Here is a 26,781-nt window from a genome sequence, read left to right on the forward strand (position 1 = left end):
AACAAAGCGGAGTCATTTCATATTTATTGCTTTAGCAGGTGCTTTCATCCAAAGGAACTTACATGTTGACATTTAATCATATATGTGCTTCCTGTAGAGTTTGGTTTTGTTAAGAGCTTAGCTTGCTTCATCAGTTCAGCAGTAGACAGACACACAACTACAGTGTAATATAAAAAAGGGGAAATCCAAGTATCTATTTTGCAATATCCTCCAAGATAGGAAATGCAATGCAAAAAACTGAGCGCACAGCTGTGTCTCTGCTTTGCCTACTTCTCAAACACTTGGTGGGTCTTACTCAGGGGCAAGTGTCTCACACACAACTCTGTATGTTTTCCTGCAGGAGTTGTCGTGCCATTCTCCTGTGCTAAAGAGGCAAGCACAGTCTTCCCCCGCCGGTTCCACCTTCCAGTTGTCTGGCTCATCCTGTCCTCCAAGCCTTTTAAGCCAGAATCTGAAAACAGATCATTTCAAGCAACAGTAGGAGTTTGAAACTAATAATAATTATAATTCATTTTATTTGTAATGCACTCTTTATTCAGAAGAATCTCAAGCTAACTTCCTAAAAGGCATGCAAAACCCACCAAAGACCCTGATCGCACTGATGAAAACAGGTGTCTTTTGCAGGTGTAGTTGGCGTTTCTTACATCTTGGCGGAGGGCTCAGTCCCTTATCACAGAACTAGAGTACAGCTTGGGTGGCTAGTGGGAACTAAAGGTGTGTTTTTCTGTCCTTCACATGACCTTGTCTCTAATAAAAATTGTAACACAACTACCTCAAGACTGGCAAATGAGGATGTGAATCAACTATAAATGTAAATGTGCTGGGGGTTTTCTATTGTTATACGTAAGTGTTTGCACATGCGAGTGTGTGACAGGCGGTCAATTGTAATGTGTTGAGAATGTATGAGGCATGTCTTACACTGCTCCAGTCTTACTGAGAGGTGTGCTGTCCACCCAAATCCACTGTCCCTCTGTCTCCAGGTCACTCAGTCCCATCCAGTGAAGCTGTCCTTTGGCCTTCTTGATCAGGAATGTCTGAGAGGGGACAGATTTCACGGGCGCATTCTGACCATGAATGGCTGTTTATTTGGAAATGACATTTACACAATGACGGGCTCAGGGCCACGTGTGACTTTGGTACTCTGTGATGAATTCCTTGTTGTTGTTTTTACATAACAGTAAATTCTGTCTTGTTGCATCTGTGAATACTGTCTGTTCTGCTAATCACTGTTGTCATGTGATGCCTGTCTGATCACTGACATCATTTAACTGATCTTACCATGCTGTACCGAAAGCAAATTCCACTAATTTCACAAAACTCATTCAAAATTATTCTGATTCAGAAAATCTATATAATAAAGCAAACAATGCATTAATCCATGTTGACCAACACCAGACATGCCAGAGAGGGAGAGCTTTCATGAGGTGATGAGGTCACGCTGGTTCTTTTTCAATAGAGCCATGTGTGCTACATAAATGAGTTGATGTTGATGAAGGGATGACCTGAGAATATTATATATTCTTTTTTTGTTTATCTCTCTGGTAGAGGTCAGTGTAGTGTATTTTTAGTGCCTCTGAAAAAGAGGTATTTAAGGATTGTGTCAAGTGTCGGGTCACACAACTAATTTAGCCCAAGTAAAAGCAACAGTAGAGAAGTTTGGTTTAATACCAGAATGCTAACTATCGAAATAGCACAGCTATAATTGAGAAAAGCTTGCTAGCATGCTAACGGGTGTGTTTGGAGACAGTTGGCGATGTTGGGTTGTGAACATTTTTCTTAAATTTTTGCGCGTTTTTTGCTGGACCTTCATCTAATACATTGCCTGGGTAGAGAGTGGGACTAACAGGTGTGTTTATATGACCCGTCAATAGGGTGACCAGACGTCCCGGTTTGACCGGGACAGTCCCGATTTTGAGTTGCTTGTCCCGAGTCCCGACAAAAACCTGTCGGGACCCTAAAATGTCCCGGTTTACACCAACCACTATGAAATTGTCCCGGTTGTCAGCGATTACATTGCCGATGTGGTCTTATTATAGCCCGATCATTAACTAAACCCATGTAGAACGACTAATAAAGCGTCCAGCCTATGATTTGAACAATGTGTGTGTGTGTGTGTGTCAGTCAATCGTAGCGGTCTGCGTCTGCATAATCTGTGCAGCCAGCGTTACAATGTATATTTGTAAACATTGTTGCAAAGCCTCTTCTTATATGTCTCGTTTTAACGGTCAGGCTACCGGTATATCACTAGCTAGGCTACACTCATGGACGGATTAAGAAACCACGGGCCCCTGGGCCTGGACATGTTGAAGGCCCCCCCCTCCTCCGCGAAAAAAATAATTGTGCTTCCGCAAAACACGCACGCACACGCACACACACAAACACAACCAATGTGTTGGATTTTACGGTCAAATTAGATACTTTGGCTATTGTATTGGGAAAGTAAACAGGTCAAAGTTTACTCTGTGTTCTGTACATCCATCTTCGGTGAGGTGTGCACTGCCCTGCTACTTGTTTCTGACATTACATGTGACAGGGCAACAGCCGAGTGATTCTTTTCCAAATTGAAACTGATTAAGACCTACCTGAGGGGCAGCATGGGGCAGGAGAGGCTGAATGGGCTGGCTATCCAGTCCATTGAAAAATCAATTCATGCATCACCACTTTTATGTTTGAAAGGTGTCGTCCGGCAGGTGTAGCCTACTGTGCCTGCTTGTAGGTCTTGACTTTCAGATTCTGCGCCTAAACTAGCAATATCGTATCGTCTCATCACATGATCAAATAGAGACTTGACATTGGACAACAAGATACATATTACCCAGCAATCATAATTGCATATCTGTATAGGACAAAAATAACAAAGATAATAAGAAATTATTCATTTAATTGAATCGTTTTTTTAATAGTTTCTATAGTGTATGTACGATAAGCATACAGTATAATTTTGTTATAGATTGCTACTGACGATTTCCCCCTAAAAATGATGAAAACCATGACAGAGACAGGTTTGCCATTTTAAGGGCATATATAGCATAAGGTATCCCAAGCAGTCCCAAAAAGTCATGCTTGATCACTGTCGCATTAATCTAGCTTTTTCTAACACAGCACAGGTACACTTAATTAAAGCCATTAGCAAATGAATAAAATACACCTTTTTCAACCACAAATAAGAGATACATAACAGCAACTTCACGCAGAGGCTCTGGCCTAGGGGCCCCCTGAGCTCATGGGCCCCTGGGCCTGGGCCCGGTAGGCCCGTTTGTTAATCCATCCCTGGCTACACTACGACAATGCCGAAGAGAAAGTCAGCATTCACTAAAGATTTTGCAAAGGGCTTACCCCTTCCTCCGCGAAGTCCATGCGCAATTTCACAGCAGGCTTTTAGCCAATAAAATGATACTTTAAAATTCACTCCTCTAACAAATATACGGAATGAATGTTTCCAATAGGGTGTTTGTGTGTGTTGTTAGAATAACACTGGTAACACTTTAAGCTAAGGGTACAGGATACACTTATCATGAATTCAAGCATGAATTCATTGATGTAGTATATGTATTATTATGCATTATGTCATTAATGATTTATGTATTACTGCATTCCTTAATATCCCATGAATCATCAGGAATTGACCTGTTCATAGTATGTCATTCGTGACCTCATAAATGAACAACACAACTAAAGCATTAGGTACGGCACATCATTATGAATTATGATTTAATAAGTATGATAATGATTATTTCTTTTTATGCAAAACAATGTGGTCATCACTGCGCAAATTCTGATTTGAACACAACTTGTGCATAATAATGTACCCACCTAAGTTGATGTGTTGTTCATGCATGAGGTCATGAATGAGAGGCTATGAACTCATGTCAATTCCTGATGATTCATAAGATATAAAAGGAATGAAGTAAAGCACAATAATAATTAATAATTCATGTACCCTTACTGTAAAGTGTCACCATAACTTTAGTTCAAGCCTGTGGCAGCAGTTCAAAATAGTTTGTCTATTGCCATGCAATGAAAAATACCTTTTCAAAAACTTTTTCACAAGTTCAGTGGGTGCATTTTCCAAAAGAATGCTTTAATTCTGAAAAATAAAGTTGCTCCCACACAAAACTCACTCAATGTCTTTTAATATTATTTCTTAAATATGTAGGCTACATAGAAAATGCATGAATATTAACTGAGATACCCCATTATGTTGTGAACAGTAGGCCTACGTGTGCTGTTGGCAAAATCTGTCTATGTCTGACCTGGGCTGGCACATGTTCAGGATAAAAAGCGTGTGCGTGCACGAGCATTACGGTCACGCGCAAAGTGTCCCGGTTTTAGGTCCGGGAAATCTGGTCACCCTACCCTTCAACCAGAGGTGGCTACTAACACCAATGGCGACACTGATCAGTGCTAGCATGCCTTTTTTGTTAGCGATTATGAATCGGTGTGCTGCATGTACATGCCTGGTGTAGTTTCCCTCTGTATTAGCATGTCTACCCCTGCCGTGTGTGTTCTGTACATTAGTGAAGCCCCGAGGGATTCCCCCATCCTGTGTCTGTGTCCTCCGTCTTAATAGATGGCATGGTAAATGCCAGGAGAAGCTTTAGCCCCGCTCATTGCTACAATACTGTTGCCATGAGTGTTATTTTTCCCACAGTCTTTCATGTTCAAATCTTAACATTTCAACATTCTTTTGTTTACATGGGTTAGTGTTACTTCACCTGTTCCTCTTGACTGTTCACAATGGCCAGATGCCCCCCTAATGTGATGCAGTGATCTCGACTCTGTTTCCAGGTCTTTCCAGTGGAGGAGAAGAGGTAGCACTTCCCACTGTTGTGAGCCCACCCATCAGGACAGACCCTACAACCAGAGGTGGCTACAAACACACACATGACAACACTGATCAGTGGGTAGTGGTGTCACTATGTTTCACCGATGCAGCCTTTAGAGTACTGTGTAACATCATATCAAACACAGTGGCGGCTCCTGAAAAAATTCTCAAGAGGGGCAATTTTTTTGATAATGATAATAAAGGCGACCCATTCAGTAGGTACATTAAGTTAGCTGATTAACTCATACAGCAATACCTTTTTGTCCACTATTGGCAGCACACAACAGTAATATTTCCCCTGTTGCTACAAAGCTAGAGTAGCAAGTTACAGGTGGAAAGCTATGGAAGAAAGTTGCATCCAGGAGCCTTCATAAGCAAACATGATGTGGCTCCACATTAAATGATCCCACTTTTTCATTATCCACATGTCTCAAATATTGTATGATGTAACATAGCTTAACAGGACACATGATATGTCCAGTAACAACATAAAGAAGGGGGCAACATATAAGTCAAAACCAACCATATTTATTGACTGATCTTGAAAGTATTGGCTTACAGAAGCAAAATAAGTCATCACATAAAAAATAATTCAGTGTTAGTGCAAGAAGCGAACTGTGAAACACACTGTGAAACCTATGAAAAGTGACTGGTATATAGACCGCGTTAGCCGCTTCACGACCGCGATTTTCTTTCGTTCCAATTCTTGGATGTAGGATTTCCCTCCCTGTGTAGAAACCTGTTGAACGGATACATTTGGTCTAGGAAATCCTAACTGTTTTGTTATCAATTTACCTTCATTAGTACGCCGACTAAAAAGGAGTCTCTGTCAAAGAGCGAATCGAGTTGTTGCACTGAACACAGGCCCGGGGTGGGTAATCGGGAGAGTTCCCGGTGGGCCGCTTCACTTCTGGGCCGGTCGAGAATTTTATTTTTTGACATTTGTCACATTAGTCCATCTTCTCTTAAAGTAGGCTACACACGTTCCGCATTCTGACACCGCAGCCTCTGCATGGGTTGTACCATGCGAGGGAGTTCTCCCCTCCCAAATAGAGTTGGTTGGGTCCATAGCCCGTCTTTTCCAAAAAGTTTTCTCAGACTACCGATAGCTGGGCCGGCCCTACCCCAACGATATGCGTCAGAGAGGATGGATGGGAGGAAGAGGGGCTGAAAAAGCCAGGTTGAAAAAAAGAAAGGCATTGGAGGAGGATGCTGCCAAATGTGCCAAGCTTACCGATTTATTTTCAAGAGGACAAACACAAGTGGCGACTGGTAAAGAGAGACATAGGCCTAATGATTAGCAACGTAACTATTAGGCTAACGTTGTAACGTTGGTTAATATCGTTGTAGCGTTGTCAACCTATTCGCAAGCAAAATATTACCAGAGATGGAACTTGAAAGCAGGACCTGTTCCTCCTGCAAAAACTGTGCCATTTGTGTCCATTTAATAGCTACTCTCACAGTGCAACCTCCTCACAGATGCTTATCATGTCATTGGGTTAGCATTAGTGCAGTCAGTTTAACGCGTTATTAACGGCGTTAACGCAAACCCATTTTAACGCCGTTAATTTTTTTATCGCGAGATTAACGCGAATTTTTTTTTCTTTTTTTTTTTTTTTTTAGATTAACGTTCTTTTTGGCCTCGCAAACTGTGTAGTATGCTAACGTTACGGTTTGAGTGAATGGTGAGCGCGATACGGCGAAATGGATGATAAAAAGCTTCTGAATGGAAAGTTTACTTTTAAAAGTTGTGTTGTGTAAAAGAAGCAAGTTTCACTGTTGTCCGAAAATGTCAACAGGCAGCTGGCTGAAAGCAAATAAGTAGTAGGCTTACCTTTTATTGGTAACCTAACTGTTACGGTTCATTGTTTCTGAAATAAGAGGCCTGACTGCTATGTTCCCAGCAAACTTGAAAAAAAGAAAATATTAAGCCATCATTTAACTGCACTATAGGCCTTGTTTACCTGAAATGTGCACTTTATAATTTTATTTTGTACCGCTCTGTTTGGCAATGTTGGTTTTCAATAAAATAAAACATTCGCATAAAGCAAGCCAATCCACTTTTCCATGTTGATAAGGGCATTAAAATAAAAATAAAATGATGGAAAAAATTAATAAACGAAGGGACATTTAGAATAGATAAAAAATTGCGATTAATCGCGATTCATTTTGAGTTAACTATGACATAAATGCGATTAATCGCGATTAAATATTTTAATCGTTTGACAGCACTAGTTAGCATATAAGTTTCTGTTCACATGCAACCTGTGTTCATCACACAGGTTGCATGTGAGAGAAGCTTCTCAACCTTAAAATTTGTGAAGAATAGGGTACGAAGCTCATTGAGTCAGGACCATTTGGAGGCTTTCATGTTAATGTGCACAGAGAAGGAAATCCTCATGTCTATAAGCAACGACACAGTTATTATAGATAAAGTGGCTGAAACCAGTGCACTGCTTAGGCGGTTACTGATGCTGTAGATGCTGTTGGTGCTATTCGCAATGTAACTTCTGTACTGTGAGTTGAACTGTAAACATTAGTTCAATATGCCTCTTTGTTGAAGAGTGGGACACGTTTCAAATGCTTTATTTATTTCTGCTTTTGTTAATTTATCAACCTATCCTTGTGGAATAGTGGAATATTTTTTGTTAACTTCTCAGCTTAAGTGGATTATTATTTAACCTTTACATTATTTGTTGAACCATGGTATTAATAAAGAGAAAACTACAGGATAGTAAGAGCGCATGCGCACTACCCGATCAGTCGCTACCCGATGGTAGTCGCGCACGCGTCACTTTGCGACACTGTCGACAGCGGAATACAATCGCTAGCTACAGCTGGTGGAAGTTCGCGAAAGACGGTATACTTTAAGAAGTTTGGTCATTGTATACAGCTGTAAGTTCTTAACGTTTGTATAATATAGAAGTTAAAGATATACTGGATATCCTCTTTTGTTCTCCCTGTCAAGTTCTATTGGCTAGCACATCAATGCTTTATTTGTTTTACTTACTGCTATATTTTCTTACTTCTTCATAATACAAACTATTTGCCTTTTACCCTTACTCCGTCTCCACACTTTTAATAATTAAATATTACATTAAATATACCCACATTATGATATATGTTTACATTGAGCCTTCTGCCGTAAACCGTTTGTTTCTGAGCAATGCGCGATGTGCGCGACTACCATCGGGTAGCGGACTACCATCCGGTAGTGACAATGCCTCTGTCGAAGCTGTATGACGTTTTCATACGCTTTCACGTCCATTACTTATGACACGGCATGGAGGGGCGAGCCCTCCCGGAAGCCATAGAGAATGCATTGAGAGCGCTGTTTTGTGAAAAAAATGGATTTAACATGGGAGTCAATGGGAGAGGTCTGGGGCGATTTTCATTTCGCCCCAAATCGCCCAGAAGGGGCGGGGCCATTTGAAGCACGACTTTTGCCTGACAGCTTAGCTGTTAACTGATTGGACAATGACATTCAAAGGCAGATCAGACGGTCTAGTGGTAGAATCCGACAGAAAAAAAATATAACATTTACATTTAGTCATTTAGCAGACGGTTTTATCCAAAGCGACTTACAAGGAAATTGCATTTATACATCAGGAGTTTTTTATTTTTTATTTTTTTCCTTTTCCCGTAGGCAGTGCTTCGCACCAATCGCTCTTATGGACAAGCCGCCCCTGGTCAAACACCATGTTGTTCGCATTTAATGAAAGTCAGCAATTGTGGCTAAAAATACCTTTCTTAAACTTTCTGGGTGAAGTTTAAAATTCTTTTTATACTTGTTTCACATTTCACTAAATGCATTATCTTTATTTGAAACTTACTATCAAAAGACATCTGTAGGTTCAACAAATTCCCGTGCTTGACAAGCAGGTCCTCTACCCCTGCAATTAAGTCTATTAAAAGAACATGGCGGTTGGAGAGTGTGACATTGCAGAAGTGGACAAAACTTTCAGTTCAGGTCAACTTCTATCTTTATGGCATGTTATACAAGGTCAATGTCATCCAAATAATGATACAAAAAAGACAGGAAAAGCAGTAGTGTCCAGCAAACTCACCAGTGGTATTCAAGGTTGCTGACAAATTCCTGTGCAGTTTTTCCATCAGATGAAGCTTTGCTTGTTCATTGGTATCTACCAAAGTATGCATACAATGCAATAATTTAGGGGTCAGAATAATGCATGTGTTACACTATACCATACAGGAAATCCATACATTATACTGTACATCCCAAAGGCACTGGCATATTACCACTCTGCTGATATTCAGAAATGTTGTATTAATTACGGATCATTACATTACATATGAAGATGTATTTAACATCTCTTTTGACATTTATTGAAACACTTCCTGTAATGTTAAAAAGAACTGAGGGGAGGAAGTATGCCAGACACAGGGGCGACAACACAAATGCATGCAGCTGCAACTTTATCAATCAGGCGAGATAAGATCAATCAGAGCGAAACTAAACAGCTCTGAGCTGAACAGGCAGAAAAACACCACTGGGTTTGGACAGTCCGCCTCAAGAGACTTCACAGTGAACTTTCAGTTCAGTTCAACTTCTATCTTTCTGGCATGTTATACAAGGTCACTGTCATCCAAATAATAATACAAAAAAGACAGGAAAAGCAGTAGTGTCCAGCAAACTCACCGGTGGTATTCAAGGTTGCTGACAGATCCCTGTGCAGTTTTTCCATCAGTTGAAGCTTTGCTTGTTCATTGGTATCTACCAAAGGGTGCATACAATGCAATCATTTAGGGGTCAGAATCATGCGTGTGTTACACTATACCATACAGGAAATCCATGCATTATACGTCATAAAGGCACAGGCATATTCAGAATACAGAATTCATTTCTTTCAGAAATGTTGTATTAAATACGAATCATCACATTATATATGAAGATGTATTTCATATCTCTTTCGCCATTTATTCAAACGCTTCCTGTAATGTGAAAAGGAACTGAACTGAATTTGAATGTGAAACTCACAGAGGTGTACCACTGCAGCAAGAGCTGGAAGGGTAAAAAGCAGGCCGAGGCCGAGGCCAAGAGCCAGAGGAAGCAACGCAACCCTTCTGGACTTGGAAACTTCTCCTTCTCCGCCACCGGCACACGGAGGATCTGTGGCCTCAGGGAGCCTGGAGTCAGACACTGGGTGAAATAAAACTCATAAATTAATGAATTAATAACTACATATTTACCTCATCTAATGAATCATTTTTGCTTCCTACAGCTGAAATACAGTATGAAGTATTACAAGATAAACACGACCTAACCTATGAACAGTATTTGTACCATGATTAATCATCAATAGCCGGTTGCAAGAGTCAAATCTGATGTTACTTACAGCACATCGTATTAGGAGAATAATCCTTCCTGACTGCAGGCCGATGACAATTTCCATAGACATGATCCATTCTGACACTAGTTTAATAATGATTAATGTACGCTAATGAGAGACGTGTTAGCTTAGCGGTCACACACTGAGTTAGACTTCACCTCTACAGACTGTTAGTATCATGAGGAAGTTAAAGAGGGACTGAAACCCTGCCCTTTCAAACGTCTCACCACATCAGCGCATTATTCACACCTTTGTTTTACTCTCTTTGTAAATGTCTTCTGAACCTTATTGCTCAATCATGCAGCTTTTGCACATACAGTATGTCTATAGGATCTTTACTCAGTCAGTTCTCAAAGCTTTGGAATGGGAACTGGAGATATCACCTTAGTGACTTTGAGAGCTCAGCCTCTTCAACACAAATGCATAATTACCATGATCACAAGGATGTGTAAAGTAAAAAATGTATATGGACATTTGAAGAAAATTGATTGACCACCTTCATCATTATTGACTGAGGTTGTTATATGATATCTTTCATAACTGAGGCTTTGATTAGGTCAACCTGTCAAATGTGGATGTAGAAACCATTTCTGCTGTTAAGGCAGTTCTTTTAACTAACACTAGATGGCAGCACGTATCCATATTAAGAAAACAAGTGGAACTTCAAGGTCACCTCCTGTCATTGCAAAGACATTTCTTTTACACACCATCATCCTATAGAGAGCTGAATCTTAAGAGATTGGAATCTAAAATATAAATAATCGGGTCTAAAATATTTTGGGAAAATATGGGATATGATAGACTTTTTTCAGTGGTCCGACTCAACTGCAATGCAGAACACAAGCTCCTTGTCTCCATGACTCTGAACCCACCATAAGATACTTCTGTGTACGTACACACACACACACACACACACACACAGCACTGTATATATGCACTGGAATGCTTGCCCAAGGGCTCTGTTTGGACAGGTCAGATGCATGACTCACTCACTTCACCACAGTGGGTGACCTCTGACCATCAACTGCAAACTGCAAACTTACCACTGCACCACCAGGATCCTGTCCTCCCAAGCATCTCCCGTATGTTTGAGGGTAGCATAGTGGGGCACTGAAGCCTAATATGTCAATCATGCCATGTACATAAATTTGATTACGGATGAATGAGGAATTAGGGGACCAGTACCATCCCTTACATAACATGGCCACTAGGGGCACTGTAGACAAGAGGTTTTCATTCTTGCTCATGGGTTGCCTGTCCCTGTGTGTGTGTGTGTGTGTGTGTGTGTGGGGGGGGGGGGGGGGGGGGGGGGGGTTGGCTGCAGTCAGATAGTCTGTCCCATCGTTTTTTCCTAACCACTTGTCCTTGCCCTCGATGAAAAAATCATGGTGTCAAGCAAAATAAATAACGTCTTTAAAATTGTAGTGGCAAAAGATTCAGCGTTTTCCTTTAAAACATACAGTAGCTATAGTTACTGGTGGAAAGCTATGGAAGAAAGTTGCATCCAGGAGCCTTCATAAGCAAACATGATGTGGCTCCACAATAAATGATCCCACTTATTCATTATTCACATTACTCAAATGTTGTATGATGTAAAATAGCCTAACAGGACACATGATATGTCTAGTAACAACATAAAGAAGGGGGCAACATATGAGTCAAAACCAACAATATTTATTGACTGATCTTGAAAGTATTGGCTTACAAAAGCAAAATAAGTCATCACATAGAAAATAACTCAGTGTTATGACGAAAGGACGGTGGGGCGAGCCCTCCCGGAAGCCATAGAGATTCCATTGAGAGCCCTGTTTTGTGAAAAAAAAAAATGGATTTTACATGAGGGCCTATCAGAGAGGTCTGGGGCGATTTTCAATTCGACCAAAATCGCCCCAAAAGGGGCGGGACCATCTGAAGCACGACTTAAGCCTGATTGGACAATAACATTCAGAGGCAGATGAGACGGTCTTGTGGTAGAATCGGACAGAAAGAAAATCTGTCCTTTTCCTGTTTGGCAGTGCGTCGCCCAAATCGCCCTTATGGACAAACCGCCCCTGTTCTCAGAAAAAGCATTAAAAGAACAGGGACTAAGGCTGAGTTCCTAAATTGAGTGGAGTCGGATTAATTCCATTCACCAAGATACGGTCCTTTAATAAAATATTGCATTTCAGCAAAGCACAGAAAGAAGAACACACATAAACCTTTGTTGGTCTGGAAAGTGGTTCCTTATAACCATAGTGAAGCAATAACTAAATTTAATGAAAATATATTTTTTTAAAAGCCTCCATATGTAGCAGCTGAATATTCAATCTAATCCAGTCTATTCGGTGGCTACTGTCTCGCAAACAAATGTATGCAGCCTCTTGCAGGAGTTGTCCTGCCAGCCTTTAAATTTGGTGAAAACTGCACAGTTCTCCCCAGAAGGGTCTTCCCCCTTCCAGTTATCTGGTTCATCCTGTCCATCAGACCCTTTCTTCCAGAATCTGTGAACAAACAGGGTGGATGGAGTAAACACAATGCACCATGATGTAGACATGCTCTGTATGGAAGATGATGAACAGTTATACTACATATCTGTCCGTCTCTAAGTTCACTGAAGAAGGGGCAGCAGCACAAACACAATTCTGCATCTGCAATGGCAGTAAGGCTGTTCTGTGTCAAACCTACAGCCATCATAGTATTTGTTCTGCATCTGACTGACAAGCACAAGTTTGCTGTGCTTACAAGTGTAACCATGAGAATAGCAGGACAGTAGCAGCGCCTCTATTCACTGCTGAACAGCACAACCAGATCGATACATTTGAATGCATCACTGCATGTTTACATCATTGTACATGGAACAGTATGTAGACTATTGACACATATAAGATAGTGTAATGTGGTTGTGTTGAGAACGTATGAGGCATGTCTTACACGACTCCAGTCTCATTGAGAGGTGTGCTGTCCACCCAAATCCACTGTCCCTCTGTCTCCAGGTCACTCAGTCCCATCCAGTATAAATACTCAATGGCACTTTGGGATAGAAAATACTAATGGGAGACATCACAGATATTTAATCTTAACATATTCAGAATTATATCAAATTTACTAAAATAAATACAAATAAGAGACTATACTTTCACTTAAGGATACTTTGAAATGTGAATCACGCTTTGGAAAGTTTATTCCAAGTTCGTCATAAAATCTACAACTTTAAACATTTCGTTCTGAAAAAATGGATAGGATCAAATAACGAAAAAAAAACACCCTTTTACTTCACCTGTTCCTCTTGACTGGTCACAATGGCCAGATGCCCCCCTAATGTGATGCAGTGATCTCGACTCTGATTCCAGGTCTTTCTAGTGGAGGAGAAGAGGTAGCACTTCCCACTGTTGTGAGCCCACCCATCAGGACAGACCCTAGAGGTGGCTACCGTCTCACACACAAATGTATGCAGCTTCTTGCAGGAGTGGTCAAGCCAGTCTCCTTGTTTGGTGTACAGTGCACAGTTCTCCCCAGAAGGGTCTTCCCCCTTCCAGTTATCTGGTTCATCCTGCCAATCAGACCTTTTCAGCCAGAATCTGTGAACAAACAGGGTGGATGGAGTAAACACAATGCACCATGATGTAGACATGCTCTCTATGGAAGATGATGAACAGTTATACTACATATCTGTCCGTCTCTAAGTTCACTGAAGAAAGGTCGGCAGCACAAACACAATTCTGCATCTGCAATGGCAGTGAGGCTGTTCTGTGTCAAACCTACGGCCACCAGAGTCTTTGTGCTGCGTCTGACTGACAAGCACAAGTTTGCTGTGCTTACAAGTGTAACCATGAGAATAGCAGGACAGTAGCAGCGCCTCTATTCACTGCTGAACAGCACAACCAGATCGATACATTTGAATGCATCACTGCATGTTTACATCATTGTACATGGAACAGTATGTAGACTATTGACACATATAAGTAAGTGTAATGTGGTTGTGTTGAGAACGTATGAGGCATGTCTTACACTGCTCTAGTGTCATTGAGAGGTGTGCTGTCCACCCAAATCCACTGTCCCTCTGTCTCCAGGTCACTCAGTCCCATCCAGACTTTCTCAATGGCACTTTTGGATAGAAAATACTAATGGGAGACCACAGATATTTATTCCTAACATATTCAGAAATATATCAAATTAAGTCAAATAAACCTTTAGTGAAATGATGAAATGTTTGATGATATGATACTTTGATATGTTAATCACACTATGGGAAGTTTATTCCAAGTTCTTCATAAAATCTACAACTTGAACATTTGTTCTGAAAAAATGCATAGGATGCTATAAGGAATAAAACACCCTTTTACTTCACCTGTTCCTCTTGACTGTTCACAATGGCCAGATGCCCCCCTAATGTGATGCAGTGATCTCGACTCTGACTCCAGGTCTTTCTAGTGGAGGAGAAGAGGTAGCACTTCCCACTGTTGTGAGCCCACCCATCAGGACAGACCCTACAACCAGAGGTGGCTACAAACACACATGACAACACTGATCAGTGGGTAGTGCTGTCAATATGTTACACCGATGCAGCCTTTAGAGTACTGTGTAACATCATGACAAACACCATGCTGTTTGCATTCAATGAAAGTACAAGCTTTGCTTGTTCATTGGTATCTAGCAAAGTATGCATAGGGGAGGATGTATGCCAGACACGGGGGCAAGATAAGATCAACCAGGGCGAAAATAAATAGCTTTGAGGTGAACAGGCAGAGAAACTCACACCACTGGGTTTGTACAGTCCGCCTCAAGAGACTTCACAGATGGTTTGGTAAAATTCAAGGAAAGTTCAAGGTGGAAAGTTATTTGTAACTTACCATCAAAAGACATCTGGAGGGTCAACAAATGTTTGTGCTTGACAAGTAGGTCCTCTACCCCTGCAATTAAGTCTATCAAAAAGACCATGGCAGTTGGAGAGTGTGACATTGCAGAAGCGGACAAAACTTTCAGTTCAGTTCACCTTCTATCTTTACGGCATGTTATACAAGGTCACTGTCATCCAAATAATAATACACAAAAGACAGGAAAAGCAGTAGTGTCCAGCAAACTCACCGGTGGTATTCAAGGTTGCTGACAGATTCCTGTGCAGTTTTTCCATCAGTTGAAGCTTTGCTTGTTCATTGGTATCTACCAAAGTATGCATACAATGCAATCATTTAGGGGTCAGAATCATGCGTGTGTTACACTATACCATACAGGAAATCCATGCATTATACGTCATAAAGGCACAGGCATATTCAGAATTCAGAATTCTTTTCATTCAGAAATGTTGTATTAATTACGGATCATTACATTACATATGAAGACGTATTTCATATCTCTTTCGCCATTTATTTAAACGCTTCCTGTAATGTGAAAAAGAACTGAGGTGAGGAAGTATGCCAGGCACAGGTGCAAGATAAGATCGACCGGAGCGGAAATAAACAGCTCTGAGCTGAACAGGCAGAGATAATCACACCACTGGGTTTGTACAGTCCGCCTCAAGAGACTTCACAGATGGTTTGTTGAAATTCAAGTTAAATCTTTCTAATTGTTCACTGAACATCTCCTTAACCAAACCCAACCCCTTAATCATAAACTGTCGTTAAAAGAGTTTCAGCAGAATCTTTGTTTCTAATCCGAGCCTTTGTAGACTGTCTGTAGGAAACCATCCAAACAAAGTGTGACCCAAATGTGTACAAGCACTAAGAGGAGCTCAGATATAAGTACTAGATAATTACCATAATGTACCATGAAATAAAGTGTGAGCAGAAAATGATTATACTTCTATTAAACGAATCACCTGTGCCTTCCCTACCTCTGTATCTATGTTTATGTTTTAATTTGTTGTTCTTTGTATATAATGACTGCTTTGGCAATGCAAGTGTTCTATTTGTCATGTGAATAAGGCAAGTGAATTTGAATTTTAAACTCACAGAGGTGTATCACTGCAGCAAGAGCTTTAAGGGTGAAAAGCAGGCCGAGGCCGATACCAAGAGCCAGAGTAACCCTTCTGGACTTGGAAACTTCTCCTTCTCCGCCACCGGCACACAGAGGATCTGTGGCCTCAGGGAGCCTGGAGCTAGACACTGTGTGAAATAAAACTCATCAATTATTAAATTAATAACTACATCATTACCTCAACTAATGAATCAGCTTCCTACAGCTGAAATACAGTAACAAATATGACGAAAATATATGACATATAACAGATACAGCCTATGAACAGTATTTGTACCATGTTTAATTGCAAGAGTAAAATCTGATGTTACTTACAGCACATCGTATTAGGAGAATAATCAGCGGAGGAGTCCTTCCTGACACGGTCCATTCTGACACCAGAATAATAATGATTAATGTGCACTAATGAGAGACATGTTAGCTTAGCGATCACACACTGAGTAAGACCTCTACAGACTACAGGAAGTTAAGAGGGGACTGAAACCCTGCCCTTTCACACGTCTCACCACATCAGCGCTTTATTCACACCTTTTTTTCTTCTGAACCTTATTGCTCAATCATGCAGCTTCTGCACATACAGTATGTCTATAGGGACTTTACTCTGTCAGTTCACAAAGCTTTGGAATGGGAACTGGAGATATCACCTTAGTGACTTTGAGAGCTCAGCCTCTTCAACAGAAATGGAGATGAACCTGGCAAATGTGGATGTAGAAACCATTTATGCTGTTTACATTAGTCCATAATAACTGAAGACATTTGGTTAAGGTAGTTATTTTTATTAACACTAGATGGCAGCATGTATCCATATTGAGAAAACAAGTGCAACTCCGAGGTCACCTCATGCCATTGCAAAGACATTTCTTCTACACACCATCATCCTATATAGAGCTGAATCTTAAGAGATTTTTATTTAAAATATAACTAATCAGGTCTGAGATATTTTGGGAAAAGACCCATCTTTAAATGTAGTTGTTGGCACATGCTCTGCAAACATAGGCCCTCATATGGTATAAGCATGTCTTAGCAGCCCAGGCAAGAGGCTGGGCCATTCCATAGCTCGTGAAGTCAAAGTGAGTTCTAAAACTACATTAGTCTCTTACAGCAAAAACGTGTCAAATTGTAAGTCTACCTACTTCAGAGAGCCTTCTCAAAGTCATCATCTTAGTACATATGAAGTTTATTAAGAGCTTGCTTCATCAGTTCAGCAGCAGGTACACGACAGTTTTACATAAAAAAGGGGAAATCCAAGTATCTATTTTGCAATATGTGGCAAAGCCCATTGTCAAAGACTGTAGCACTACACATAGCAAAATACAATGGAAACGAAATGCAAACACTTCTCAAACACTCTGTGGGTCTTATTCAGGGACAAGTGTCTCACACACAAATCTGTATGTTTTCCTGCAGGAGTTGTCGTGCCATTCTCCTTAAAGAGGCAAACACAGTCTTCCCCCGCCGGTTCCACCTTCCAGTTGTCTGGCTCATCCTGTCCTACAGGCCTCTAAGCCAGAATCTGAAAACAGATCATTTGAAGCAACAGTAGGAGTTTGGGTCTAAAACTAGCATGCTCACTTCCTAAAAGGCATGGAAAAAACACCAAACACTCAGTTTGCACTGATAAAAGCTTGCTAGCAAGCTAACAGGTGTCTGTTGGAGGTGTAGTTGGCGATGCCATGCTGTGAAAGCTTTTCTTACATCTTGGGGGAGGGCTCTGTCCCGGACCACAGCTTGGGTGGCTAGTGGGAACTAAAGGTGTGTTTATCTGACCTTCACATGACCTTGTTTCTAATAAAAAATGATACCAGAACTATCTAAAAAAAACTGGCAAATACCTCAATATGAAATGTGAATGCACTATAAATTAGGGCTGTGAAATGATTCAAATTTTTTATCAGATTAATCACATATTACCGATTTTCTCTGTATTTATTTTTTAGAACAAAAAGATTTATGACAAAAGACGGATATATACCATCAACATGTTTTCTTTTTTTATTCATAAAAAAAACAATGGTGCTGCAACTGAGCAGTTCTTTAGCAGTTATCTTTGCTATTCCATATGGAACATTAATATAATCTTCATCCTAAACAGAATTTGGGCTTCTTAGCCATTGTATGGTTGAATAAAACATTTTTCTTTTCTTTTTAAATCAAACAGAAATTATTTGGGCTTCTTAGCCATTGTTTTTATAGGATGTTTGAACATTTTTCTCTTTTTTGTCAAACAACCATTAACCACACCATGACACAATCTAATGCCTCTAAATGCCCTTTTACAGTAGTCTAGCCGCGGCTATCATATTACGTGCACTGTCTATCCCTATAGTGGTCGTTTTGTCTTCAATTGCCCAGTTGCTTGCAACAGTTTGGAACTGTTGTGCACATGCCTCTGCAAAGTGGCGCTCTTCTGTTTTCATGCACGTTAGTGTACACGACTTTAACTTCCATTCGTCGGTGATCAGATGTGCAGTTACACCCAGGTAGTTATCGTTACTCACAGAAGTCCAGTGATCCCCTGTCAGCGCCTGATGTTTCGTAGCAGCCAAGTCATTTTCCTTTTTTTTTTTTTTACTGCTCGTGGATTTTTGTCATTATTCTGCGTCTTTGCAGTGCTTTGTTGCTCGAGTCCCCCGTTGCCACTCGCACAACTTCGGTGAACCCATTGTCATCAACAATATTCGGTTTACAGTTTTTTGCAAGCCATTTAGCAACTGAGCTAGTCAACTTGTCACAGGCAGACTTAATGAGGGGCCTACGTTGTTCAGTGAGGGTGGTTTGGCGCATTCCACTTTAACTCCCCTCGCCGACCAACGCATGCATCGCGTTGAGGTGGTACTTAACCAATACCAGTACTGGGGCTGCTGGGGAATTCCTGGCACCACACAATGTTTTGTTAGGGTTCATGTTTTGTTAGGGTTAATGTTTTGTTCATTAACAAATATAACTGGAGCTGCTGGGGAATTCCTGACAAAACTTCCTGAAACCTTCAGTTTCAATGTTAAGTTAGAAAAAAAAAAATATTTACGGAAATGCGATACAAATATGTTAATATACATAGTGTGTAAATATAAAGTGTTCCGGTGCCTTCCCAGATTAAATATTAATCATAGAAAATGTGTCCACTACTAGAACACGATGAACAAATAAGTTACCATGGAGATGCTTTATAAGGTGTTGTGTGTCTGAGTTGAGGAAACATGCCACCACCTAAATCAGGTGTTCTGTTTGGGGAGGACACAGAGGCAGATGAAATATGTAGAGTTACTAAACTGGAAATGATAAACGTGTGAGATTTAGCCATGTATTTTTGAAGTATTCTTATTTACACTTATATCATAGGATTTGTGAAATCATCATTTTGATTATTAAAATGGAACATACTTTCAGGAAGTGTTTAAGACATTATTCAATTTCTCCCATTTATGTAGAAGTGGATTTAACTGCAGCTGCAAATAATCTACATCAATCTGCTTCTAACCTCCTATTGTCTCTTCATGGTAAGTTTCAAATGAAGATTATGCATTTAGTCAAATGTGAAACAAGCATAGAAAGAACTTTCCACCTCCCCCAGAAAGTTTAAGAAGGTAACATTTAGCGACAATTGCTGACTTGTACTTTCATTTAATGTAAACAGCATGCTGTTTGACATGATGTTACACAGTACTCAAAAGGCTGCATTGGTAAAACATAGTGACAGCACTACCCACTGATCAGTGTTGTCATGTGTGTTTGTAGCCACCTCTGGTTGTAGGGTCTGTCCTGATGGGTGGGCTCACAACAGTGGGAAGTGCTACCTCTTCTCCTAAATTGGGTTTATGTATTTGTAAATTTGACTCTGAAAAAGTCAGTGCCTCACCAGCCACGAACCTCACCGCACGTCACTGGAGCATGTCTACATCATGGTGCATTGTGTTTACTCCATCCACCCTTTGTTCACAGATTCTGGCAGAAAAGGTCTGATTGGCAGGATGAACCAGATAACTGAAAGGAGGAAGACCCTTCTGGGGAGAACTGTGCACTTTTCACCAAATCTGGACGATGGCGTGACAACTCCTGCAAGAATCTGCATACATTTGTGTGTGAGACTGTAGCCACCTCTAGGGTCTGTCCTGATGGGTGGGCTCACAACAGTGGGAAGTGCTACTTCGTCTCCTCCACTAGAAAGACCTGGAGTCAGAGTCGAGATCACTGCATCACATTGGGGGGGCATCTGGCCATTGTGAACAGTCAAGAGGAACAGGTGAAGTAAAAGGGTGTTTTTTTCCGTTATTGCATCCTATCCATTTTTTCAGAACAAATGTTTAAAGTTGTAGATTTTATGACGAACTTGGAATAAACTTTCCAAAGCGTGATTAACATTTCAAAGTATCCTTAAGTGAAAGTATAGTCTCTTATTTTCATTTATTTTAGTCAATTTGATATAATTCTGAATATGTTAGGAATAAATATCTGTGATGTCTCCCATTAGTATTTTCTATCCAAAAGGGCAATTGAGGATTTCTACTGGATGGGACTGAGTGACCTGGAGACAGAGGGACAGTGGATTTGGGTGGACAGCACACCTCTCAGTGAGACTGGAGCCGTGTAAGACATGCCTCATACGTTCTCAACACAACCACATTACACTTACTTATATGTATCAATAGTCTACATACTGTTCCATGTACAATGATGTAAACATGCAGTGATACATTCAAATGTATCGATCTGGTTGTGCTGTTTAGCAGTGAATAGAGGCGCTGCTACTGTCCTGCTATTCTCATGGTTACACTTGTAAGCACAGCAAACTTGTGCTTGTCAGTCAGATGCAGAACAAATACTATGATGGCTGTAGGTTTGACACAGAACAGCCTTACTGACATTGCAGAAGCAGAATTGTGTTTGTGCTGCTGCCCCTTCTTCAGTGAATTTAGAGACGGACAGATATGTAGTATAACTGTTCATCATCTTCCATAGAGATCATGTCTACATCATGGTGCATTGTGTTTACTCCATCCACCCAGTTTGTTCACAGATTCTGGCAGAAAAGGTCTAATTAGCAGGATCAACCAGATAACTGGAAGGGGGAAGATCCTTCTGGGGAGAACTGTGCACTTGTCTCCAAAGCTGGACACTGGGAAGACAACTCCTGCAAGAATCTGCATACATATGTCTGTGAGACGGTAGCCACTGATTACACTGGATTAGATTGAATATTCAGCTGCTACATACCACCAACAAAGGTTTATGCGTGCTCTTCTTTCTGTGCTTTGCTGAAATGCAATATTTTATTAAAGGACCCTATCTTGGTAAACTTAATTAATCTGACTGCACTAAATTTAGGATCTCAGCCTTAGACCCTGTTCTTTTAATGCTATATTGCTACCCGATTCAGACGGTATGCGTTGCGTTGACGAAAGACGGCGGGCATGTCATTTTGTTGATAACGGACACGATTGACAGGTCAACAACCAAACACGCCGCTAGCGAGCTGTTTGCCTTGTCGTTAGTTGCCTTGCTAACATTAGATAGTTGGCTCAGACGCCACGCTATTCACCTCAGAGGTTTTTCTCAGCTACAATAATGGGGTTTTTACATTGTACCGTGTCTATTTCTTGGTAACTTTTTAAAAAATCTAAGCAAAAAAAGTCAGACAAACTAACAAACTGCTGACTTTGACATGATGTTACACAGTACTCAAAAGGCTACACAGTACTCAAAAGGCTGCATCGGTGACAGCACTACCCACTGATCAGTGTTGTCATGTGTGCTGCCTCTTCTCCTCCACTGGAAAGACCTGGAAACAGAGTCGAGATCACTGCATCACATTAGGGGGGCATCTGGCCATTGTGAACAAAGAAGAACAGGTGAAGTAACACCAACCCAAGTAAACAAAAGAATGTTAAAATGTTAAGAAAAACTTCCAAACCAAACATTGCCAACTGTTTCCAAAACATGCCAGTTAGTGTGCTAGCAAGCTTTTATCAGTTATAACTGTGCTATTTTGATAGTTAGCTTTCTAGTTTTAAACTAAACTTCTCTACTGTTGCTTTACCTTTGGCTACATTTGTACACTCAGAGGTGTAAAAAGTACTGAAATGTTGTACTCAAGTAAAAGTACAATTACTTTGATGAAATTTTACTTAAGTACAAGTAAAATTACCCATCTAAAAATGTACTCAAGTAAAAGTAAAAAGTAGTCCATTTAAAATGTACTTTAAGTAAAAGTTACTTAGTTACTTTCAACAACTTGATCGGGGCCGCTCCTATATAGTGCAAAAAAGGACAAGGGGTCATAAATCCAATACAAAAACTAGTTATTTTTAATTAAAGGAAATCTTTAGAAATATAAGTGCAATGACATTAAACATGTCAAACATTAAACATTAAACTGTCAACACAACATTTAATAACTTTTGGGAGGACATGTCAAGACATGAACCACATGACAGCTAAAATAAAAAAGTTAAAATGCCGCTGCCCCACTATATTAAAACTTTGGTTACTTTACTTGTGTCCACCTTTAGAGCATTAGTCTACAAACTTCTTGTTGAGTTTGAGCAGTAGCTGATTTTCAAGGTGTGTAGAGTTCATCCGGGCTTGCTTTGCAGTAAATGGCAATCCAGCACAGCCGAAGAGTCACTCGCAGGCGGCCGAGGCAGGTAGGCCAGTATTGAGTTTCAGGGACAGTTTTTTGATATTCTGAAAGGAGTTCAGCAGATCCATATTGACTGAGACACAGGCTAGGTTCCCTTCTAACACCCCTGTACCTTCTGGACTTCATTGAGGAAAATAAATCATCTTCATCTGATGAATGTTGTCCAACTTGCTTCAGCCCCTGATGATGTTGTCTGACATAGACTAGACATAGACATAGACTAAACCTGTAGAATGACAAACAACAATTCTGACAATTAAGTATTGAGCTGCCATCAAGAGTGCATCTTAACACAGAAATAGCTATAAATAGCTACTTGAGATGACAGACCTACAGTATATATACAGAATGATAACATTATTTTCTATTTCTACATGCATCACAATTCATAATCCTAAATTCTTGCTAACCGAGACCCCTGAGCATGAACATGAAAGACGTGCACGTTGCAAAGCCACCACATCGTGATAAATTTGAGATAACGACATACACATTGACATTGACTTGTCCAACTGTCTGACAACGATGGTGTGCGCATTCACATCGTTCCTGTTTCAGGGCATGGGAGGCAGCCAAATGATTAGCCTAATATCAGTTTGTGCGGTGTATCTTATTGCTGATGACTGATCTGCAGTTTTTAACACAATATGAGAGACTGAACATAATAATGCTATGAACTGAAACGAATGGAAGACAGGAATGGAATTATTATTAGTCTATTGGATGACGGCTGTCGGTAGGAAAACTGTATGATCAGGGAAAGTGTATTAAAACCGGATGTCGTCACTTTAAGCCGGTCTCTGGTTGGATAAAGCTTTTCAGCAGAAATGGACAAGGACCTTTGATTTATTCTGTAGGAACCATGCCGATGCCTGACTTTTAATATTGTGTGACGTTGTTGAAGTTCAAGTTCAACATTAATAGCGATTGAATTACCCTTGTGTCGTGTAATCGCTAGCGGTAAATAAACGTTAATAACTTGAATGACTGATTAAGGATATATGTTACACATCACAAACACATGTAATCGATGGGTTTTGGGGGAAATGAGGTAATTGGTTAGCTTAAATTGCAGTATCTTAGGCGAGCTAATTGACCTGGCTAGCTATAGCGGAATTAACAGTGCTAGCTTTGTGTTTGGTCATATAGCTTCGTAAAAGTTCGGTTAACAAGTCACTTGTGTGTTTAGTTGTATGACTTCGTAAAAGTTCGGTTAACAAGTCAATTGAGCATTAAGCCACCTGACTATAATGGGTCTATTCATATTAGCATGTTAACGTTAGACTTATTAGCAGCGAGGCTAGCTAGCTACTATGTGTTCCAATGGATTGTTGGTCTAAGCGTTAGCTTCAGTTAAGTCCTACAATAGGACAATACTCTGCAACATTCGTGTACCACATGGACAACTAACCGAGTCAATGTAGACATAGGTTAACAAGTCACTTGTGTGTTTAGTTGTATGACTTCGTAAAAGTTCGGTTAACAAGTCAATTGAGCATTAAGCCACCTGACTATAATGGGTCTATTCATATCAGCATGCTAACGTTAGACTTATTAGCAGCGAGGCTAGCTAGCTACTATGTGTTCCAATGGATTGTTGGTCTAAGCGTTAGCTTCAGTTAAGACCTACGTGTACCACATGAACAACTAAACGAGTCAATGTAGACATATAAAAAGTTGTGTAGATAGCTTTATTCACATAAGCCGTATAACTTCACAAAAATAATAATAATTTAAAGAAAACCGATCGTTTGCATGCCAGGCGATCAACACAACTTCTCAACTAAAAAGTAAAGGTCCTTGTCCATTTCTGCTGAAAAGCTTTATCCAACCAGAGACCGGCTTAAAGTGACGACATCCGGTTTTAATACACTTTCCCTGATCATACAGTTTTCCTACCGACAACGGCTGTTAACAGAAGGATGGGTACATGAGTGTATAGCTAGCCTAGCTAGCTAGCTAGTTGACGTTAGCATACTCAGGGTGGTTGCAAGTGCTAGCCAAAATGAGGCTACAAGTGCCATGACACGCATATTTTGCTTATTGTAGCAAAGCTAATAAACAACAAAAACGCTGTCTGAACTACTAATGGAAAGGGACAAATACTGTACTTACCAACACATGCTTGCGCAGATTTGAAGATTCATTTTTATAAGCAGAAAGTTCTGTCTGGCGGGGCAGGCACAGCTTACACAGCATTATATAGCTGTTGCCTCTTTTAGGTTGGAAGGCAAACTGCTTGCTGAGTTGTGGATACGGGGTTTCTTCATCTTCTTTAATTTTAACTTGCGGAAAGTTCGGTGCTTCAGCTTGTTGGTCGTCCGCAGCTTGTTGGTAGTCCGCACTATCATCTTCCTCCATCTCTATCTCTCGTGACTCGACACCGGCGGCTTGCATCGACTATCATCCTCTCTATGCAGCATCCACCACTGCAATGAGAATTGTCGTGCGCGATTCCCGCCTTTCGGTTTCCTTTCTTGAACTTTGTTTTTTTTTTTACTCAGTAACGGATGTCATTTCCAATGTAGCGAAGTACAATACTTCAGTCAAAATCTACTTAAGTAAAAGTAAAATTACAGATTTCAAAAACTACTTGGCTACATGGCTCTATTGAAAAAGAACCAGCGTGACCTCATCACCTCATGAAAGCTCTCCCTCTCTGGCATGTCTGGTGTTGGTCAACATTAATTAATGCATTGTTTGCTGATGATGTTTATTATATAGATTTTCTGAATCAGAATAATTTTGAATGAGTTTTGTGGAATTAGTGGAATTTGCTTTCGGTACAGCATGGTAAGATCAGTTCAATGATGTCAGTGATCAGACAGGCATCACATGAGAACAATGATTAGCAGAGCAGACAGTATTCACAGATGCAACAAGACAGAATTTCACCTGGCAATATGCACACAGGAGAAATCACAGATGCCCCACACAAAACACACAGACGATTCTCATAATAAGTGGCTGAACATGATTTAAATGCAGTGTATATGCCAAGTGAGGATTAAAATGGAACACATTTTCAGCAAATGTTTCAGACATTATTTGATTAGATTCAATTTTGCGGTTCATTCACAGGACTTCTTCTGTTCTTTAGGGCTCTTAGCGTCGGCCTGCTGGCTGGTCTTGTTGCCGTGCTCCTCCTGCGTGAGTTTCTGATCATGTTCACCTGTTAGCGTTCCGATTGTTAGATTTCATTGAAATCAATATTTGTCATAGATATTTGGTATGCACAAATGGTCCACCTACAGAGACATCAAAGCTGTCTCTTAATCCCTGGGTGTCTCAAAGCCAGACCCATTAGGTCTGGTTCCTGCCATCTGTCTGAAACCAACCAGGGCCATCAAGCTTGCATCCTGATCTTTTGTATCAAGCCAACTAATTGATTGGTGTGGGACAGACATATTTATTAAATTAGGGTGAGAGTCCTAACCAGATTAATTAACAGTCATCCCTTCAGTTCTGATACCTACCCCCAGACACATCTTTTCCCCTCCCATATTGTTTACATGTTAATTGTATTGTATAAGAGACGTAAGTCTCTGCGACTACGTTGAAAGATTCCTCTCGTGTACCTCGGTATGCGAAGTTGGATTGTTCAGTTTGCGCTGGAATAAAACCATTTCTTGTTGAGCTGGTGTCCGAAAAGCAGCCAAATGCTGCTGTCTTCATGGCAAGTCAGCCTTCACTGATGTCACTCTTCACTGTTAACTTAGACAGCTACTATTGTCAGCTCCCCGGTGGATTATGGCCACTGCAATTCATTGTCAACATCAGTTTCATATAATCACCCTACCACAGTAGTCATAACAGATTTGTAAACAATGCCCATACTCAGTGGCGGCTCCTGAAAAAATTCTCAGGGGGGGCAATTTTTTTTATAATGATTAAGGCGACCCATTCAGTAGGTACATTAAGTTAGCTGATTAACTCAAAGTGATTAACTCAAAGTGAAAAGTGACAGTGGTATATGAAATACAGACCGCATTAGCCACTTCACGACCGCGATTTTC

General features: G+C 40.5%; 2 protein-coding genes across 3 annotated transcripts; both read right to left on the reverse strand.

The window, feature by feature from the left end:
• Positions 1-34: 34 nt before the first annotated feature.
• Positions 35-15,187, reverse strand: LOC122130492 (asialoglycoprotein receptor 2-like). 2 transcript variants are annotated; one of them, XM_042705207.1, is made up of 4 exons: positions 15,006-15,187; positions 4,716-4,870; positions 919-1,034; positions 35-451 (listed from the first exon to the last, which is right to left on the reverse strand). In XM_042705207.1, exons 1-4 carry the CDS (start codon positions 15,112-15,114, stop codon positions 292-294), a joined length of 540 nt encoding a protein of 179 aa, XP_042561141.1. In that variant the 5' UTR covers positions 15,115-15,187; the 3' UTR covers positions 35-291. The 2 variants fall into 2 exon arrangements, with proteins under 2 accessions (XP_042561141.1, XP_042561142.1); XM_042705208.1 differs by lacking the exon at positions 15,006-15,187 and adding an exon at positions 8,893-9,002.
• Positions 12,404-13,799, reverse strand: LOC122130491 (CD209 antigen-like protein E). Its single transcript, XM_042705206.1, has 3 exons — positions 13,433-13,799; positions 13,087-13,202; positions 12,404-12,656 (listed from the first exon to the last, which is right to left on the reverse strand). The coding sequence occupies exons 1-3, from the start codon at positions 13,784-13,786 to the stop codon at positions 12,494-12,496; spliced, it is 633 nt and encodes a 210-aa protein (XP_042561140.1). The 5' UTR covers positions 13,787-13,799; the 3' UTR covers positions 12,404-12,493.
• Positions 15,188-26,781: the final 11,594 nt, after the last annotated feature.

This window comes from Clupea harengus, unplaced genomic scaffold, assembly GCF_900700415.2.
Source record: "Clupea harengus unplaced genomic scaffold, Ch_v2.0.2, whole genome shotgun sequence".
NCBI classification, from domain to species: Eukaryota; Metazoa; Chordata; class Actinopteri; order Clupeiformes; family Clupeidae; genus Clupea; species Clupea harengus.

What these genes read in the sequence shown, in the direction of transcription:
- LOC122130491 (XM_042705206.1), bottom strand. Translation starts at nt 13,786, where the DNA reads ATGTCTACATCATGGTGCATTGTGTTTACTCCATCCACCCTGTTTGTT. An exon ending in TGACCAGTCAAGAGGAACAG is followed by an intron (nt 13,203 to 13,432) that starts GTGAAGTAAAAG and finishes GTCTCCCATTAG; the next exon opens with TATTTTCTATCCCAAAGTGC. An exon ending in CTCAATGAGACTGGAGTCGT is followed by an intron (nt 12,657 to 13,086) that starts GTAAGACATGCC and finishes GTTTGTTCACAG; the next exon opens with ATTCTGGAAGAAAGGGTCTG.
- LOC122130492 (XM_042705207.1), bottom strand. Translation starts at nt 15,114, where the DNA reads ATGTCACACTCTCCAACTGCCATGGTCTTTTTGATAGACTTAATTGCA. An exon ending in TGAACAGTCAAGAGGAACAG is followed by an intron (nt 1,035 to 4,715) that starts GTGAAGTAACAC and finishes GTCCCCTCTCAG; the next exon opens with ACATTCCTGATCAAGAAGGC. An exon ending in CTCAGTAAGACTGGAGCAGT is followed by an intron (nt 452 to 918) that starts GTAAGACATGCC and finishes ATCTGTTTTCAG; the next exon opens with ATTCTGGCTTAAAAGGCTTG.